This window comes from Gobius niger (genome assembly GCF_951799975.1).
Source record: "Gobius niger genome assembly, chromosome: 8".
NCBI lineage: Eukaryota > Metazoa > Chordata > Actinopteri > Gobiiformes > Gobiidae > Gobius > Gobius niger.
The window spans coordinates 32,010,979-32,031,079 of NC_136859.1; the positions used below are offsets into that span (position 1 = coordinate 32,010,979).

General features: G+C 40.1%; 1 protein-coding gene across 1 annotated transcript; it reads right to left on the minus strand.

Moving 5' to 3' along the window:
• Positions 1-170: 170 nt before the first annotated feature.
• On the minus strand, positions 171-18,695 carry rhbg (Rh family B glycoprotein). The gene is made up of 10 exons (XM_079561940.1): positions 18,380-18,695; positions 11,093-11,279; positions 10,744-10,894; positions 9,295-9,442; positions 8,986-9,152; positions 7,075-7,212; positions 4,572-4,705; positions 4,095-4,216; positions 3,950-4,023; positions 171-749 (listed from the first exon to the last, which is right to left on the minus strand). The coding sequence occupies exons 1-10, from the start codon at positions 18,564-18,566 to the stop codon at positions 675-677; spliced, it is 1,383 nt and encodes a 460-aa protein (XP_079418066.1). The 5' UTR covers positions 18,567-18,695; the 3' UTR covers positions 171-674.
• Between the last annotated feature and the right edge of the window lie 1,406 nt (positions 18,696-20,101).

The following is a 20,101-nucleotide window of genomic DNA, read 5'->3' on the forward strand; positions in this document are numbered from 1 at the left end:
TGTTTTGTTTATCAAAATTTTAAAAAATCAATTGCTAACCGTGCATATCGTCTACTAATATTGTGGGGCAAAAAACACAATTGAGGCAACCCCTGAACTTGATATATTTTTATTTTATTTTACTAAAAAAAAAAAAATATTGAGCTTAAAGAAAATGCCCAGTATCCAGATAAATCCAAATTTACACATTCTTCTAACTAATAATAATTGGAAATATATGAAAGAGCATCCTGTTTAACATTAAAAAAAAAGGAGAAGGATCGTCTTTGGTTTCGAAAAAGAATGGTCTCAATCCTGTAACAGAGGGGCGAGGGTCAGTTTACACATGAGGCACCATTGTTCCTGCAGCCTTCCCTCAGGCCCTGCGGCTCGGCGTGGCAGCTCTGGACCGCCCTCTAGTGGTGGCGAGAGGGAAGTTGATCAAATGTCTATCAGTAAAAAGGGCAAAAATGTATAAAAAACAAAGACGAACGTGGCCTTAAAACTGAAAAAGAAAGATGAACATATTGCTTGTAGCCTATTTAAAAAAAAATATCCCTGTCCAATCCATAAAAACAGCAATTTAGGTCAACTTTGGACATTCCCGTATTATTAACAGAACCATTTCCCCCCCCCCCTTTTTGTTGCATTTGGTCAAACAGTGGGTCTTCTCAGATGGGTCTTCTCCTTGGTCTCTACCCGTTGAGTTTCTCGACCTCCTCCGTCCTCACTGCAGTCAGCTGGTTGTCATGGGACTCCTCTCCGGGCATCTGCAACACGCAAACACAATTCAATGCAACTCAGAGGTAACCGAAAAGCAGAAAAAAACACACAAAAAATCAAAATACTGGGGGATAAACAGAAAGAACAGATGAAAGCTTTCCATGATGCGTTCCAGGCTACAGGTAGCTGGTAAATTTCCCACCTCCGACTGGGAAAAACGCCTCGGAACGCCTGGTAATTACAACTTCTAATCTCGGAGATGATCAGAGTGCTCCGAGTTCAGACACGAGATGAAGACAGCAATGGCGACCCCCAGTGGAGAAGCGTAGCTAAAGGTAAGACTTTAACAAAACCACTGCATCAGCCTTTTGGTCACATGGGTCACATGGGTTTGATTTTGACAGCATCTAACTGGTTAAGTTTAGGGCCAGGAGTTGGACAACACTTAAGTTTAAAAACAAGAAAACAATTGAAAATGGTTTGGGGGAGGTTAGAAAAAGGTTTGGGTTGTTTAGCGATTTATAACGACACGACAGTTTAAAATTAAGTTTTCCTACTAACTAATTATAGTTTTATCTCTCAAACCATGAACAAGTGCATGAAATGAACAAAAAAAGTGGACACACTTTTTATGCATTGTCTTTAGGAGACGGCAAAATAGTAAGAGAGTTTGTAGCCGTCATACGGTAACGTTAGTTAGTTAGTTTATTTTCTTCGGTCATTATGAACATTTAAATCACATGTCACATGTTTTCCAAAGATCTTAGACATTATACAATAAGAAAACACATACATTAAGAATTTAATCTAAATGATGCCTGACCGAAAGGGGTTTAGGCTGAAGACTTATTCTGCCTAAACCCCTTTTACAAACTGTGACTCTGTGTCCAAAGAGACACATTATACACTTTCTCTAACACCAACAATGGAAACACTTAAGCACAAAACGTAAACTTCAACAATCAGAAATTATTCTATGTATCCTCGATCGACTTCTTTTCTAATGCTTTAATAGTTTTGGAGCCCTTAAGTTGAATAGATAAACCGTTCCATAGATCAACGCATCTTATTGGCTAACTGTTGTAGCATTAGCCGTTTGTTTACATACGACTTTGTTATATTGCAGAATGTTAGACCCGTAGGCTAATCATGCAATGCATACTTTGTAATCTAGCTAAGTAGGTGTGCTTCAATGTATGCTGCATTGGTTGAATAAAATAGAACTTTATGGTATTTTCTTAAGAGACTTTCAACACGGCACATTAAATCTCATTCAGTAAAAAAAAAAAAAAACACACTAAAAATTCCTGTTGCCGCTCTGTGACAGTGAAACAGCGAGGAAGGCAGGAGCGGTGAGCAGTTGGTAGCTTTGTGATGTCAATTCAGGTTCAGTTTGACTTTATTTGCATTAGAAACATTATTTGTTTGTCAAGTGACTCACCAAGAAAACTATCAATAATGAGCGTTTATGAACAAATGACTGGACTGGATGAGATCATGGCAGAACGTCCCAACACAAGGCCTTTATCAGGGCAAACCATCCCTGATTTCTGCAGGACAGGAGGTACATCCAAGCAGCACTCTGGCCTCCTCATTATTATTCTTTTGACTGGTTTTATTATTGTTCAATGAAGAAATACTATGTGTATAATATCGCCATAATAAAAGATTTTTTTTTTACTTCCACTGAGGATACTACAATTTAAATTTGATGGTCATCTGATTCTGGGAAAGAAATATGTGGTAATGCTTTTTTTGTCTGTTTTGTACAAGATTCCAAGAACCAAGAGAACCTCGGTGTCAGTCTCCTCCTGCCATCATCTACAAAGAAAAATAGCTTGCAGGCCTGACTTCACGAGTACAGAATACTGCAATATCTGTGCGCCACCTGCTGGACATAGGATGGTTCTGGTAGATGAGGGATGTGAGTTCTTAAATGGAGCAAGTGCGCCCTCTGGTGGTTGGAAATAAGACTTTGCAGTGTTCCTTTGTGTGATTAACCTCTTAACTCCCACCTGAACGGATCCCATTTTCTCCAGTTTGGCTTTACCCTAATTAAAAAGCTTCTTGGGAAAAAAACACCAAAATAGCCACAAAATATGAGAAGAAAACAAGGATGAAAACAAGGATGTAAACGCAACAAAAATTTGACAAAAATTCAACAAAGATGTGACGAAAATGTGACTAAAACTCAACCAAAGAGTGACAAAAATTCAACAAAAAATCAACAAAAAATCAACAAAAAATCAACAAAAATTCAACAAAAATGTGACAAAAACTCAACAAAAATGTGACAAAAACTCAACAAAAATGTGACAAAAATTCAACCAAAATGTGACAAAAATTCAACAAAAATTCAACAAAAAATCAACAAAAATTCAACAAAAACTCAACAAAAATGTGACAAAAATGTGACAAAAACTCAACAAAAAAAATGACAAAAATTCAACAAAGATGTGACGAAAATGTGACAAAAATTCAACAAAGATGTGACGAAAATGTGACAAAAACTCAACCAAAAAGTGACAAAAATTCAACAAAAATTCAACAAAAAATCAACAAAAATTCAACAAAAATGTGACAAAAACTCAACAAAAATGTGACAAAAACTCAACAAAAATTCAACAAAAATTCAACCAAAATGTGACAAAAATTCAACAAAAATGTGACAAAAATTCAACAAAAATGTGACAAAAATTCAACAAAAATGTGACAAAAAATCAATAAAGATGTGACGAAAATGTGACAAAAATTCAACCAAAGAGTGACAAAAATTCAACAAAAATTCAACAAAAAATCAACAAAAATGTGACAAAAATTCTACAAAAATGTGTCAAAAATTCAACAAAAATGTGACAAAAATTCAACAAAAATGTCACAAAAACTCAACAAAAATGTTTTGTGGGTCTTTCAAATGAGGTGTTACACAGGCCATGATAATAGCCAAAGAGGACAGAATGCATTTGGTTTAGGCGGGTGGTAAGAGGTTAATGCACGATTTGAAACATTTTAGTTGGCAACATATCCATATCCATATTTTTCTTATCTATGACATTTTTCTCCCATGTATAAGTCCAGAGAGTTCCTTCCCAAAATAATTCACTCCACTCAAAACCATCTTTAATGTTTTTACACATAAATTCCGAAACAACAATTACAAAGTGTAATAACTGCAGGCTGAATAAAAAGGAAAAAGGTTCATTTCTTCTTTTTAAAACCACCGCTCCTATAAATCTCTCAGACTCACCTCCCAGTAGATGCTGTCCTCGTAGCAGATGGCGTCTGAGGGAGCTCCAAAGATGGGCAACTTCAAGATGAAACCTGACGAGGGGACATGATTCATGAAGAGAGAGTGTAGTGATGTTTAAAGCGCCGCTGTCACTCGTACATACCGACGATGAGCCCTCCGAGCAGAGCGATGCCCAGGGTCACGGCCAGAGAGATGGCCTGACGCACGCCCTGAACAGAGGCCGTGAAGTCCCCACTGGCGATGTCCGGGAACACGTCCTCCATTCTGCACAGACACAGAGGGTGTATTTTGAGGAAGGTCATTCAGTCTATGGGAGTGGATTGATGGATTGATTGTTTATTACAAAACATGTGGTCTAAAGGATAGTACTGGTATCTGATATAGGAGCCAATAATGCAAAAAGTACGACATTATATAAATATGTAGTGGTGATAATTGTATTCTTTGTGATTTTCTGCTTGTAATTTGTGAAATGATCCATTGCAACGTGATACAAGCACCCAACACTAAGTCTGGCTCCGCTGTAGGCTGTCGGGCTGTTGCTTCCTCGGGGTGAAATGTCTCGTCTCGGTTTCAGAACAGTCTGTCTTTCTCTGACAGGATTCCCCTGGGAGCTTACCCTTTCCCGTACACGTCAGGAGTTGCCAGGGCAGCAGTCACCGCCCCCACGATTGCTCCCAGCACTCCGGGCATGCCGTGGAGGTTATGGACCCCGCAGGTGTCCTGGATCTTCAGCTTCTCCTCCAGGATGGGCTGCGCAATAAAGAAACAGGTTTAGGATGGTCATGACAGGGTAAACAGCAGCTATTCCCCCCCCAGTGTGTACCAATAGACACTTGATGATTATTTACTATCCACAGTACCATTAGTTTGCTTATTTTAGATTCATGGTAACACTTGGTAATGACCACACCTTATGGAGCCTTAATACATGATGAGTTAACATCATTCTCATGAACATTTCATTAGTTAAGTGTGACTAACACTTAATAACCACTCAACTACTACAGTTAAAGCCTAACTCATACTGAATAGTTCTTCACATAGTACTTCACTTATTCATTCAAGTACTTATTATGTGTAAGTCACAGTTGATTAAGGAATTGTTAAGTGTTAACTCATCATTTATTAAGGCTAAATTAAGTGTAGTTACTATAAAGCAGAGGTGTCGAAACTACGGCCTGCGGGCCAACTGCGGCCCACTTTTAATTGGCCCGCTGCAAATTGTAAAGCATAGTTAACATTTTATTGAATTTGCTAACTTTAATACAATAGAGGTGAAGTTATTTTTCTGTATGTGGCCCTCAGTGAACAAGGTTTGAACACCCCTGCAATAACGTGTTACCAGACATATGATAAAAGCCTTTTGTTGGCTACATGCAGACAAATTGTTAAAATATTCCAAAAAATGTTAATGTCAAGACCTGAAGGAAATAGATACTGTATAAGATATGGTTGTCTTTGTTGTCTATTTTTCTACCTGTATATACATATAAAACACATATAACTGCTAAGCTAATTGGTATGCAAAAAATCCCTAGTTTGTGAATGTACCTTCATTGACTGGCAAAACAACCCTGTATTCTGATTCTGCTCAAGGAGACCAATAGAAAAATGGGCCTGACTTAGTCCTTTTAGCCTGTCCTATTCAGTGTAAGACAGTCTGGCACTGCTCCATAGAGATTGGATTCCCTCCAGTGCATCCTGAGCCTTCAATGAAAGCACTACCAGAGTCTGTCTTACTTTGAGTAGAATAAATGGAGAAAGTAAAGCGGATGGACAGGCTGGAACACAGTTTCCTCTAAAATGTAAAGACTATGGGTCATTTTTTGGGGGGGGGGCATTCAGTTTTGAATGATGCACTGCACAATGAATGGCTTTGACAGATTTGGTGAAAGTAGATGAGTACTGTGCTTTAACCTCTTAACTCCCGCCTGAACCGAGGATATTTTTCCTCACGTCATCAGATTTTTTTTTCATCATTTTTTAATTGGGTATTTAACTCATTTTTGTAACTTTTTTGTCATTTTTTTGTCATTTTTTCGTCAATTGTTTATCACATTTTTGTAACTTTTTTGTCTTTTTTTCGGTCATTTTTTGTCCATTTTTTGTAATTTTTTCATAAATTTTTAATCAATTTTTTGTAATTTTTTTGTCACATTTTGTCACATTTTGTCACATTTTTATCACATTTTTGTCACATTTTTATCATTTTTTTGTCTTTTTTTTGGTCAATTTTATGTAATTTTTTTGCCAATTTTTTGTGATATTTTTGTGACATTTTTGCCACTTTTTCATCAATTTTTCGTCACTTTTTCGTCAATGTTTTCTCACTTTTTTGTCACATTTCCATCATTGTTTTCGTCTCAGTTTTGTTGCTATTTTCACAGCTTTTTACCAGAAGCTTTTGGATTGGGGTAAAGCCAAACTGGAGAAAATGTGCTCGGGTCAGGTGGGAGTTAAGGGGTTGAATATATAATAACATGTTAATATTTTGTAAATACAGCAAAATCTGCTCCTTTGTCATTTAAAGATGCATTATGCAACTTTTTTGTGTGGAAAAAAACCCTGATATTTGCACATAATTGACCTTTTTGTGACCCAGGCTGTGTGGGCGGTCAGCATGATGCCTTTACTTTCCATCACGGTGGCTTCGACGACACTCCAGGATCAATTGTTTTGTAGGTTTCCTGGCGAGAGGGTCCGTCAGCAGTGAAAACCTTCCAGAAACTCTAGAAACAATTGATTCTGGAGCGAAAGGAAAGGCGCCATAACTTCTCATGCAGCCGCTGGATCACTGAAAGGTCAAATACGCACAAATAAAAAAAGTTGTTTTTTTCTCACATGAAAAGTTCCATAGTGCGCCTTTAAGCTGCATAGTTTTATTATGTATTTTTGTCTCTTATGGATGAAATAAATAAATGAATGGAATTTAAATATGCCTGAAAGATGCCAGACCCTTATGGCTTTGGAAGAAAAGAAGAGATTGGGGAGCTGGATTAGCAGGCAGACGATTTTCCACTTTTGAATTTTTGAGTTCAGAACTACAATCACTGATGAATAAAATCTACCAAGCAATGAATCAGGTCTGCACAGGCAAAACAACAATAATCAAAACCCACAGTGAGGTACTTGTATCCCAGCACTGAGATGATGCCGGCCAGGAAGCCCACGATCATGGACCCGAACGGAGTGAGCATCATCTCCCCAGCCGTGCCCGCAGCCACTCCCCCGGCCAGGGCCGCGTTCTGGATGTGCACCTGGACAAAACACAACAGCACACATCAGCAAACGCACCGCGAGGGGTGGGGGGGGACCACCCTCACAGACTCCCACTGCACGCCCCGACTCGTCTTCTGTACGCCTATAGACACGGGGCCGCCGCACACTGATCCTGTGCGCTGATCGGAGCGCCCGTCAGGCTGGTCACGGTGTGTGCACGCTCTGACTTTTGAGGTGTTTTTGCACCGGCACAAAGCGCTCGGTGACAACGGTCTGAGACACGGCGATGAGTTGAAAAGTGCGCGGCGTAAACTCTTGAACCTGAGGCATGTGACCGCGACGCGAGAGGCGTGTCTCGGAGATGACAGATTAGGCTTCAGTGAACTATTCTCCCCCGAGGCCCGTATGTAAGGCTCAAAATGATTTACAACCAAGTACAGATTAAAAGGGATGATTCCGTTATCGCTGAGAGTGAGCAGCATTTTAGCTGTGAGATTATATCAGAGAATAGTTTATTTCAATACTGGTATGTGGTAGGTCAAATCTACAGTCATTACTCATTTAGAAAATCATTATCATTAAAATCCATTTCCAAAACAAAACATATATGGCACTGTTAACTAGCTATACAGTCACAACTGATGGCACACTCAACTTCAATTTTTTCATGTTTTCTGCAGTATTTTTTTCATGTTTTCTGCAGTATTGGTTGTGATAAAGTACACACAGGTATTGGACATGATGAGGAAGAATAATTCAACAAAAGACTTGTGCCACATCAGAAGTGATTATTATAATGCCTTTGCAAAAGGAGCATACAGTATATGGCACACAGCATCAACTTGAATTTAGGGCTGCAACTAACGATTATTTTGTAACCGATTAACCTATCGATTATTTTTACGATTAATCGAGTAATCGCTTGGCTGTGAATGGTGTAGGAAAATTGTATTTTTTTTAATTTTTTTTTTAATCACATATAGCTTAAGTGCGCTGCTTGAACATGTGTTGTTGGAGTAAACTAAAGGGAAATGTTTGTTGGAGGCTCTATTCATGAAATTTACAATGAACAAAATGTACACAGACCCTAACTATATGAACAAAGAAACATTTTTATGTCATTTTTGCTCCATTTTAGTCTGTGTGAACCAGAAAACAATTAATCGATTACTAAAATAGTTGTCAACTCTTTCAATAATCGATTAGTAATCGATTAATTGAATAGTTGTTTCAGCCCTACTTGAGTTCACTAATTTTTACAGAAATTTTTGATGTGATTTGGTACCTTGACTCTGGACATGGTTTTGATGAATAATCTAGTGAGAGTTTTGTGTCCCCTCAAAAGAAATGACTAAAATCCTTTTCCAAAAGAAGCATACATGGCACTGCGGATTAGCGATACAGTCACCATTGATGGCACATTCTATTCGAATTTACTCATGATTTCAAAGGTAAAATTGGTTGACATTAAGGTCAAAGGTACTGGACATGAAGAGGAAGAAATTTTCAGTCAGAGTCTTTCATAATTGATAAGTATAATACCTTTGCAAAAGAAGCATATATGGCACTGCAGTCACCATTCACGGCATGCTTCTACAGTAATTGCCATCATGCTATAGTGCACAAGTATTAAACAATAATCATGTGAGAATTTTGCGCCACCTCAAGCTCCAGTGCCTTCTTATGTACTCCTTTAGCCAATTTCAGTTTCATTTCCACAGCCTCGTCTCGGTTCTGTGCTACATAACTCGTTTTTTTTGCCTTTTTCTAATGCACTCAGGCCAGAAGATTCAAACATCAAGCGTCCGTACCATGTCCAGTTTCCCGTCGTGGGCAGTGAGGGAGGAAAAGGCGTAGCTGGACATGGTGCAGGCTGCCAGGGAGTAGTAGGTGTTCATAGCCGTGCGGTGCTGGTCGTCTCCGTGAGCCGTGATGGCGGAGTTAAAGCTGGGCCAGAACATCCACAGGTAGATGGTTCCTACACAGATACATGGGTTTGACAATGGGGCAGTGAAACCAAGCATTTCCATCTACTTTCCTACAAACATCCATGAGAAGAACATTTCCAGATCCCTCAAAATGGTCCTTCGAGCCGGTCGTAGGAGAACCGGACGACTCACCGATCATGGCGAAGAGGTCGGAGTGGTAGACGGAGCAGTTCCTGTGCTTGCTCTTTTCCAGGTTTGGTCTGTACAGGACCCGGGTCACCATCAGGCCGAAGTACGCTCCGAAGGTGTGGATGGTCATGGAGCCGCCAGCGTCTTTGGCCTGACAAAGTTTAAAGAGGGATTAAAACACATTGCATGCCAAATTCTTTTCTTATTTTACACAGCTCTCAAGTCAATTTAGATAGAGCACCTTTAATGTACAGGTGCAACTCGAAAGTAACAACATCGTAGTAACTTCAACTTTTAGAGACCAAAAACGTCATGGTGATGTTGAAGTTGAAGATCAAATAAAACGGCACACAAAGATTTTTTTTATTCCCACAAATGCTTCTTTCTACATAACCACAAAAAGTAAATATCAAGCATTGGCTTAAATGACTTGAATTGAGGAAATGTATCTTGTTTTAAGCGGTTTTCACTCATTTAGACATTTTTCCTGATCGGACCAAGTTTACTTTGCTTGTTTGAGGACATTTCAGACCAGTTCTAGGGTAAATCTCGCTTGAAATAAGAAAGTAAAATTGCCAATGAGATAAGACCAATTTTCTTACCCCGTTGGCAAAGAAAATGACCTGAAATAAGGACGAAATGTATCGAAATGAGTCAGAAACAACTCAGAACAAGTGAAATAATCTAGGACAAATGCCCAACAACTTCTTAACTAGTCAAAACTACAATTTGGATCATTATGCTCAAATTGAGATGTTTATACTGATCTAGTTAAATACTTTTTGCAGTGAATATACTGAAGGACAAAACTCATTTTATATTCCACGACGAGACAAAAATCCGGTATAGTGTTCTTAATTTAGAGCTAGAAATATCAAATCAGGTCTCAAGGCGAGGATTAGTTCATGGTGAGTTACATAGGTGGGAAGTAAAAAGGCCAAAGCGACTTCACCATGTTTAGACCGTACTTTGGGAACTGCCAGTAGATCTCAAAGGCCTTCAGGGTTCATACTGGGTTAACCTCTTAAAACCCCCGCCTGAACCGATCACATTTTCACCAGTTTGGCTTTACCCAAATGGAAAAGCTTCTTGAAAGAAGCGTCAAAATAGCGACGAAAACGAGGATAAAAACACAACAAAAAACATTCATAAAAGAGTCAACAATAAAGCAACAAAAAAGTGACAAAAAAGCAATGAAAAAGTGGTAATAATGTGACAAAAATACAACCAAAAAGTTTTTCTGGCCTATAGGCTGAAAGCTCCAGTCAGGATGCTTTTAAATTTGGTTAAAACTGCAGAAAATGTCCTCGGTTCAGTCGGGGGTTAAGAGGTTAAGAAGTCATTAAGAGACTTGAACCATGACCATTAAGACACTTTTGAACGGGATGCCAGTTCAACACTCATAATATAGAAGAACGTACTTTACATTGTTCAAGAGTCAGTCTTTCTTACCCCCAGAGCCGTGAGAAGGATGAACTCATTGATTGCGAACAGAGTGACCTCGAACAGGGCCATGATGAGCAGCTGCACAGGGCTGGTCTTCCCCAGGACGGCTCCGAACGAGATGAGCACCGAGCCGGTGCAGAAGTCAGCGTTGATCATACTGGAGAGAGGGCGAAAGGGAGAATGATCAACAACCTCCTCAACACCACCAACGAGAAACTTTCAGCTAAAAGGTAAGGCTGTGGTGTTGGGAGTTTGTTTCTTAAAGTAGATTAAATCCACCTTCCCATTGGGTTAAATAGGTCTGTCTTTGAACATGCTTCGTAACTTCTTGTTGTCCCCCATGTATATCAAGTACCTCTCCACTCCTATGTGGATCTTCCCTCCGTGCATGCCGTGGAAAAAGCCCTGCATGAGAGTGGCCCACTGCAGAGCGAAGGCGGCGATCAGGAAGTTGAAGCCCACGCTGCTGAAGCCGTAGCGCTGCAGGAACGTCATGAGGAACCCGAAACCAATGAAGATCATCACGTGCACATCCTGGAAACCTGCAGAGAGGAGAAAGAATTAGGAAAGAGGTACTCAAACATAAAGCAGGGCAGAGTCTAGTTATTGAGATGTGTGGGGTTCCTGTGCAACATATGGTTCATCAAAAAAAAAAAAGAGCCAAAAAGCAAACCAGGTGTATTTGAAAAAGAGTAGGCTTCAGTTTAGACATGGCTGTCAGTAGGATAGAGCATTTCGAGTTAATGTGATTGAAAAGAATGTGTACAATGTGGTTTGGTACAAAAAAAGTACACACACTGTTGACCAGTAAATTCATAATGTTTAGCTGTAAATAAATATGAAATGAAACCTGAAATAATACCACTACTGTGATACTTCAGCTGGAATGGAACTGAGCACTGCAGAGGAAAAAATGTACTTCCAACATTGTGTCCTTGAGCAACACACTTCACTCACCTATCACCTATGTAGATGTACATTGTATGTATTTTGGGTGGGACGGTAGCACAGTGGTTAGCGCTCGTGCTTCACATGTAGAAGGTCCCGGATTCGATCTCAGGTCAGAGGGGGCCTTTCTGTGTGTTTGCGTGTCCTCCCTGTGTGTACGTAGGTTTACTCCGGGTACTCCGGTTTCCCCTACTACTAAAAACATGTAGTATGCAATTGCGTGGTTGGTAGTGGGGAAGCGGTCAATGGCGCAGATTAGCTGCCTCGCTTCCGTCAGTCTACCCTAAGGGCAGCTGTGGCTACAATAGTAGCTTACCACCACCGAGTGAATGAATGAGTACAGTGTAGCTCTTTGAGAAACTTGGTAACAAAGGCTTGGGAAGTGCAACACAACAGTAATACATTACTATTGTCATTATTATTATTAGATGCTTTAAGTGACTGTGATTGGTGGTGGCCATTGGCGTATAATGGCAGGCACATTTATCTCAGTCCACCGTATATCTGCTGAGGCTGCAAAAGGGACTTACCCTCTAACCTGTTCGTCTTTTAGTGGAATGTTAATAAGGATAATGAAACCTCTCTTCCTTTTTTTCAATACCAGTACTTCAAAATACTTTAACTATTTCTTGGTGCCAATGCTGCTATTTTTCATTATCTAGAACCATAATACATAACCATAAAAGTAACTTTGTTTTGTGCTTCCTCATGACTTTTCAAATAAAGAAAAAATATTTCTTTGGAACCTGTCTTCAGTACCTTTTTTCAATACCAGAAGCACCTTTTTCCTCCAACACCATACAGGTATTAAAGATACTAAGCCCCACATATAAATGTAAACAATGTAAACAACCATTACCATCTTACTTTTGGCCAACAGTATTTTTTTATTTATGTCTACAATAAGGCGCATTGAGTTGCCTTGTGTACGAAATGCGCGGTATAAATAAAGTTGCCTTGCCTTACAATATAATCACCAATTTTGCAGTTTTGCATGTTTGAACTTATAAATGAGATGTTGGTAGCTTCACTTCCCGTTAGCAAAAAGTGAAATAATAATGTGCACTTTGTTGATAAAGAAACAGGGCTGCAAAATCTACTAGCCCAAGCTCTTTTCATCCTTTTACAATGTTGTTACCGAGCTGCAAAGCAAAATCTAAGCTCATCTTAAACAGCCTTTCCTCGCATGGGACAAGATGCCTCCCCCCAAACCTGGCAAAACAAACCTTTCATAACTCCTGCAGAAAGTGTCATGAGGCGGCCACATACGATGCTATCAGCGACACATGCAGACATACAGTGTCTGTGAGAGTGCTCTTATCTGCCTCGCGGCCCACAGCGCTGCGCACCTGCAGACACACGGCCACTGTCTGAGCAGGTGTGGACACAACGCACAGGTATGCAATCAGGATGTGCCGTGTGTAAATACATGAAGGCGTCTCGTGACAAGGTTAACCGTTATCTGCAAACTATCGAAGCTAATGGACCTTAGACCCGTGTTTTGACCCCAGAGTCTTTGTGCACGCTTCTTTTATGAGCCGTTCAAAAAGCTGCCGTCTAGTGCGCATATAGCAACTTTATTTGAAATGTGTAAGTGCTGTGATTGGTTGAGGCCTACACACCCACCTCAAAATGGCGATTATGGAAATAGTCTTAAGGCTGGCCAAGAAGAAGAACTGATTGTAATGTCATTTTCTGAAAGCAACATTTTTCTAGGGTACATTATTTCTGTCCTAAAAGTAGTATTTGGTGTACACTTAGTTCATATTTTTGGCCAGCCTTATGACTATTGGGAGCATATAAGGATGCAAAATGTATGGATTTGCCTTTATAGTCAAAAGGTGCCCTTTTAGACAAAAAAGGCATTTCTCTTCATAATACCATTTTAGTCAAAATCTGACCATGGGGTAAACATGAGGTATAGCAACTTTAAAGGTTATGGCAAACTTGTGAAAAACAAGTTATAACATTACTTCAGGATAGATACAAACAGCAGCTAATATACAGGAACACCCACACATTTTCAAAGTCAAGGGGGAAAAACTCTTTTACCTCTTACTCCACCGCTACTTTAGCAAACGTTGAATTAATTATGTATTTTCTACCACATAAAAATACAGAGACATGATCGAGAGGAGCAAAGTGGTTCAACAGTTCATAAATACGTAAATAACTGAGAATGCTAGCCATAGTGCTAATGTTAGTGTCATGCTATAAGGTAACAGGCTAACTTCTAGTGGACCCGATTTCGACTCGACGTTATTTGTGTGTGCTAAGTATGCTCATAATCTGCCAGAAAACGTCTAAAAATGAGTGAGAAACAAAAATATTGCTTTTCTGAAACAGACTTCCTAAACCCTCGCGAGGCCACACCCCCAGTATGACGCGTCTGTATCTGTATTTTTGAACAAATTTGAACACTGTATGCCCCCTCCGATGCAACCTTACTTGACATTCTCCTGATGCAGCCAAGTGGCGCTAGCCCGCAGTTAGCTTTGCCCGTTAACCTGTTAGCTTCTTCTTCGTGATTTTATTAGTGTGTATTGGTGGCTCCGGTCCGGTGGCAGTCAAGTTGCAATTGTGGTTTTCTGGCCTGAGACACCAGGGGGAGATGAAAGACCCCCCAATCATCCCATTAACACTTGTATTACCCCCAGAGGGACTACGGAAAGGATTTATAAAGGTAAACGAGTTACTTAGTATTGCACATAGTCAACTTTTAGATAGCGCAGTGGACTTTACAAGTAAACCGGTCTATACACATTCTGAGAAGTGCCAGCAGCCCTGAAGCGACATGAGCAAGTCAAAAGTGTTGAGTCATAGCTTTTTCTTCACAGCTTCAGACTTGCTGGCAAGAGAGAAGACGAGTAAATCTGCAAGTGACTGGAATGAGAAGAGCTCAAGGCCTACAGTGAATATTAATATGCATGAGACTGTATGTTTTTGTACGAGGAATTCCTTGTATCGCTTAAATGATTTTCCCAAGAACATACTGCATGTGATTAGATTTGAGATGTAAAAGGGGATTCAGGTGCACATTTTAAACAAGATTCAAGCAGGTTTTGCCTTTGGAGGAGGACTAAAATAATTGCTAAATGACGTCTGTGAGTTTAAATGATTTACAAAAAAAAAAAATCATTGTGTATAATTGACCTGGGCCTGCAATTTGAAGGAAACATAAGTAATATTAGATAAGTATATATTTTTTTTAAAGTCCCTCCCTTTACTGATGTCAGCAACCAATCAGAATCCACGGTGCCATCACTTTGACCAATGAGACGAGCTTTCCTATGAACCGGCCTGTCAGGGAAGAGGGAGCTTGATCGTTAACTTCTGAAATGTATTTCTCTCTCTCTCCTCAAACAAGTAGTGGCCATAAAAATAAAAAGGAGAAGCGGCGTTCGATGCTAACGTAGGCGGACGGTTAGCGAGTCCGCTAGTCTGGGAGACTGTACACAATTCATTAGCCGTTAGCATAAATCATCAATCATGGCAAATTATGAACGACCCAGATGTTTTCGGCTCTTGTCAACCCATCGACCACATTTAGGTGACGTCAAAGCCTAGTTAGAAATCATTAATGAAAGCACAGACCTTTTGAGATTTTACTTCAGATGCAAATTACACTGCGTTCCAAATTATTATGCAAATTGGATTTTTGTGTCAAAAAGGTATAAAAAATAAAAAAAATAATGAAACTCAATGATGGTATTGTGTCTTGGGGCTCTATGAATCACTGACATTATTCTCAGAGACCTGGGATGATTAGTTTTCAGGTTAAGCCCAGTTAAGGGAAAAACTCCTGAAAAAGGGTGTTCCACTTTATTATGCAGATCATCATTTTCAAGCAATATGGGAAAGAAAAAGGGTCTCTCTGTTGATGAAAAGTGTGAAATAGTTGAATGCCTTGGTCTAGGTATGAAAACCTTCGATATTTCATGAAAGATTAAGCTTAATCATCATACATATAAGAGATCTGTGGATGATTCAGAGCACACTCCGTTTTGTGCCGACAAGGGCACAATATGGACGGTTTCTGCCAGACAAACACATCAGATTATGAGAACAGATGCCACAAAGCAGCATACAGGTATTTGAAGCTGCTGGTGCCTCTGGAGTCCCCCAAACATCAAGGTGTAGGACCCTCCAGAGGCTGCAGTTGTGCATAAACCTTCTATCCGGGCCTCCCCTAAATGGTTAATTGAATGCTGATGAACAGAAACGGCTGCAACGGGCTCAGGAATACATGAGGACTCATTTTCAAACAGTCTTGTTCACTGATGAGCGCCGTGTAGCCCTGGATGGTCAGATCAATGGAGTAGTGAATGGTTGGTGAATGACCACAATGTCCCAACAAGGCTGTGACGTCAGTAAAGAGGTGGCGGAGTCATGTTTTGGGCCAGAATCATGGTGAGAGAGCTGGTCGGCCCCTTTAGGCCCTTTTAGGCTCCCTGAAGGTGTGAAAATGACCTTTGAAAAATATGTGGAGTTTCTGACTGACCACTGTCTTCTATGCTACAAAAAGAAGAGCTGTGCTTTCCCGAACAAGATCATCTTCATCATGACAACGCACCATGTCCTGCTGTAAAGAAAACCTCTGCATCACTGGCTGCTATGGGCATAAAAGGAGAGAAACTCATGATGTGGACCCCCTCCTCCCCTGACTTCGACCCTGTTGAGAACCTTTGGAGCCTCAACAAAAAAAACTTCTATGAGGGTGGGAGGCACTTTTCATCCAAACGGCAGCTCTGGGAGGCTATTCTAACATCCTGCAAACAAATCCAAGCAGAAAGTGTCCAAAAACTTACAATTTTAATGGATATAAGAATGTTGAAGCTGCTATCACACAAGGGCTCCTATGTTAAAATATAACTTGACCTGTTGATATTTTTTTGATTGAAATAGCTTTTGATTTCAGTAAATATGACCTCCTAATGCTACAAATACAACAAATGACCATTTTCAGTTAATTACGAGCTTTAAAATGTATTAAAACGATGAGTTGCATAATAACTTGGAACAGTGGATTTTGAGGTTTTTACTATATTTATTTTTGAAAAAAATACTGTTATCACTAGGAAAATTTTTTCACCACATTTAAATGATCCTCTACCAGTTAAAGACTTGAAAATTATGCTGACTCTCATTTGAGTTGACAATTTAGAAAATCTTAGAAAAATGTAATTTGCATAATAATTTGGAACACAGTGTAGCTTTTAAACATGGCCTCTGAGCTCAATGCTAACTTAAATCCAGTCAAGTTTCTACTTTTTGTGGGGTTTGACACACACGACTAAACATCACTGCGTTGTTTTTCACTGATTTTCCATTCAAGTTGCAATGTTGAAGGTTTTGCAGAGGACGTGTGCCAATTTCCACCCTCCACACATTCAATTTCAATTTAGCTGTGATTAACCTTGCGACCCTAGCATAAAGAGTTTGTCCCCGGCCCGGGTCACCACATGCGTGAAGGGATGGGTCTGTTTTGGACACCGGGGGGACCGGCACCGCCTCGTCTCCTAATAAAGGAGCACTTAGTAAAGCGGATAGAGGCTGCTGGGCCATGTTTTCCACACAAATTCAATGGAGCGTTTCCCCAGATTGTTCCCGGGGTTGTGGGGGTTCACGCGAAAGATACGGTTATGTAAGCGGCACAGAGAGGGCTGTGACGACGGGACGCAGCGAATACAGTAGTGTTTAGATGTCATGCTAATGCAACTGTAACATTATTTACCACCAGGCCATACATGACTGTACTATGCTACTCCAGACTTCACTGTAGTTCTCCGCTTTATGGCCTGACATGTAAAACTTTGACAGGTCGTCGCCATAAAGCTCAGTGGAATAGCAGGAGGAGGGGTCGACGTCTCTACTACTACACTCAAAAACAACTAAGCGTGACTTTGCTATACTGCACTTTGGAATGAATGCTACAAATGCTACAATACAACCACAGCCCTGCAACTTACTGCCAAACTGCGTGACAGAAAGCCGGAGGTCGACAGTCGTTGGCCAAATGTTGACACTGACACTGACGTAGTTATTGCAAAGGTGATTTAGCCTTCACCGCATGATGCTTTTTCTCCAACTGTTACAGCACTCTTTACTGTACTTTGCGGTGGTAGCAGTGGAAATAAAAACACGTTCTACTACAACTTCATTTCACAGCAGTTTCATTTTGCTGTTGACAGCGCCTATCCAGTCAGAGTAGCCGATGTATATGCATCATTGTCACCATCACTACTACCTGCTGTATACTGCACTTTACTTCATTAACGGCAGCGTTTTGACCTATTGTGAAAGCACTCCCTGGAGATGCCATAGAAGTAATACTATCAGAAGTATGTACTGTACTCACGTTAAAAAAGAAGGGGGCCAACAAAGCATTTTACTAAAAGTTCTTGACCACAACTTAAAAAAAAGATCAACACAAAGCTTTATTTCTTCCCACAATGTGAAGAGAAATGTTTGTAAAACTTCAAAATGCTTAAATAGTAGTTGAAGTCAAAAAACTCTGTCATACATCCACACACATAATACTCTTGCCAGGTGACATCGTGACCACTGGTTGTCATGGCAGTCACTTGGGATGCAGAACGAGAACCTGATGTCTCTTCTACAACCCTATAGTACTCTTAACGGCATAATACTGTTTCGTCAGGACACATTTTTTCGCCCGGCTGTCGTGACTCACTTGGGTAGCGGTAGTAGAATTCGTTGTCTGCGTCTTTGGACCCGTTGTGGATGTGCTCGTGCCACTCTTTGGCGTCGGTGTCGCTGTCATACTGCACGATGGTCCCGAACAGGATGATGAGGATGATCTGCAGGATGAGGCAGGTGATGGGCAGCTTCACGCGCATGTTGGTGGCCGCGTCCGTCATGGCGAAGGGCTGCTCAGAGACGACCCGGAAGAAGAAGAAGAAGAAGAAGGAAAAACTCGGTGTTGAGTAGTCAGCCAGGACCACTGTGACAGAAAGTAGCGAGGTAGGATTGTGGTGAGGAGCGGAGCGCACACACTGACAGTGGGGTTTTGTGCTGCCGGCTGGGACACTCCCACCTGGGCCTGCCTCCTCCAGGAAGACCATAGACAGGCAGGAGGAGTGTTGCTCAGGTGCGGGGCTTTGTACTGTTGTGCTGCTTTGTGACCTTGTGACTTTGTGATTGGTTGGGCTCAGCACCGTTACATTTTTTTTCAATGCCAGTTACTTGGTTTTTGATGCCGATACCTGAACAATGCTTTTTCGGATACCTGTACTAAAATATTTGAACCAGAAAACAGAACAATAATGTGTGGAAGATCTTAAAGTTTACAATATTTGGTTCAAGAAATGTGTTGAAAAGTTTGGAAATTAGATTAAAAAAAAGATTAAGAGAGTAAAAAAAATGGGCAAAATGGAACGCAAATTGGGAATAGATTGGAGGAAAATTGGCAAAAAATTGATACAAAATTGGCAAAAAAATAAAACTAGATAAATGTGGGACATTAATAAGAAAAAAAAAATGAAAAAAAAAATGGGAAAAATTGCTCAAACATTGGTCAAAAAATTGAAAAAAAAAAACAAACAAAAAACAGGGGGGAAAAAATCATTTATTTGATTTGAAAAAAACAAGTCACTTCCTGTCCCTGGACCAAGAGTCAAAACTTGCATCTAAAGATAAAAGGTTTTTTTTCAGTTCCTGCTTATGACTATATATATATGACTCTGTATATGACTATACAGAGTTTATAAATGCTAAAATTATGTATTTTCCTCCCCCTTCATGTTCCAACAATGTCTTACTGTGTAGAATGAGCTCAAACCTGTTCACCACAACTGCCTCTAAAATCCTGCACTGTCACTCAAAACAGTGTTACTTCAGGTCCGAATTGCCGTCATGCACGAGCTTCATATAGAAGGTGCAGTTACAAGTATGACCTGAGGTGGCAGTAGTGAGTATAAAATGGCTAACTTGCATCTAGCCCCTTGAAACAGGTATTGTACCCAGCCCCATGTACGAGAACAGGTTGTATATTCCAGCAGTCCCATGGCTAATACTAAAGGATCCACTGCTATTATGTCATTTGTAAAAAAATAAAAAATAAAATAAAAAGATACCACTATACTTAAATTTTATATAGTAAACTATCCCATACTACCTTGCTCGACAAAATAACAAGTCACAACAAAAAAAAAGGTCACGTGCTCTACAGACTCCAACCTTTTTTTTTATCCCGGGAACGACTTTTACACAACAAAAATGGCAGAGCTACTCATTCTTCACGGAAAATCTTCTTCTACGCATCTTAGGTAGGGTAGTAGTTTTCATCGTATAATTTTACTATATGTACCTAAATGTTTGGGGAATGTGCTCAACATGTTCAAAACAAATAGATCTAAAAATGTACTTATAAAGAAATGCAGAAATGTAGAGAGCC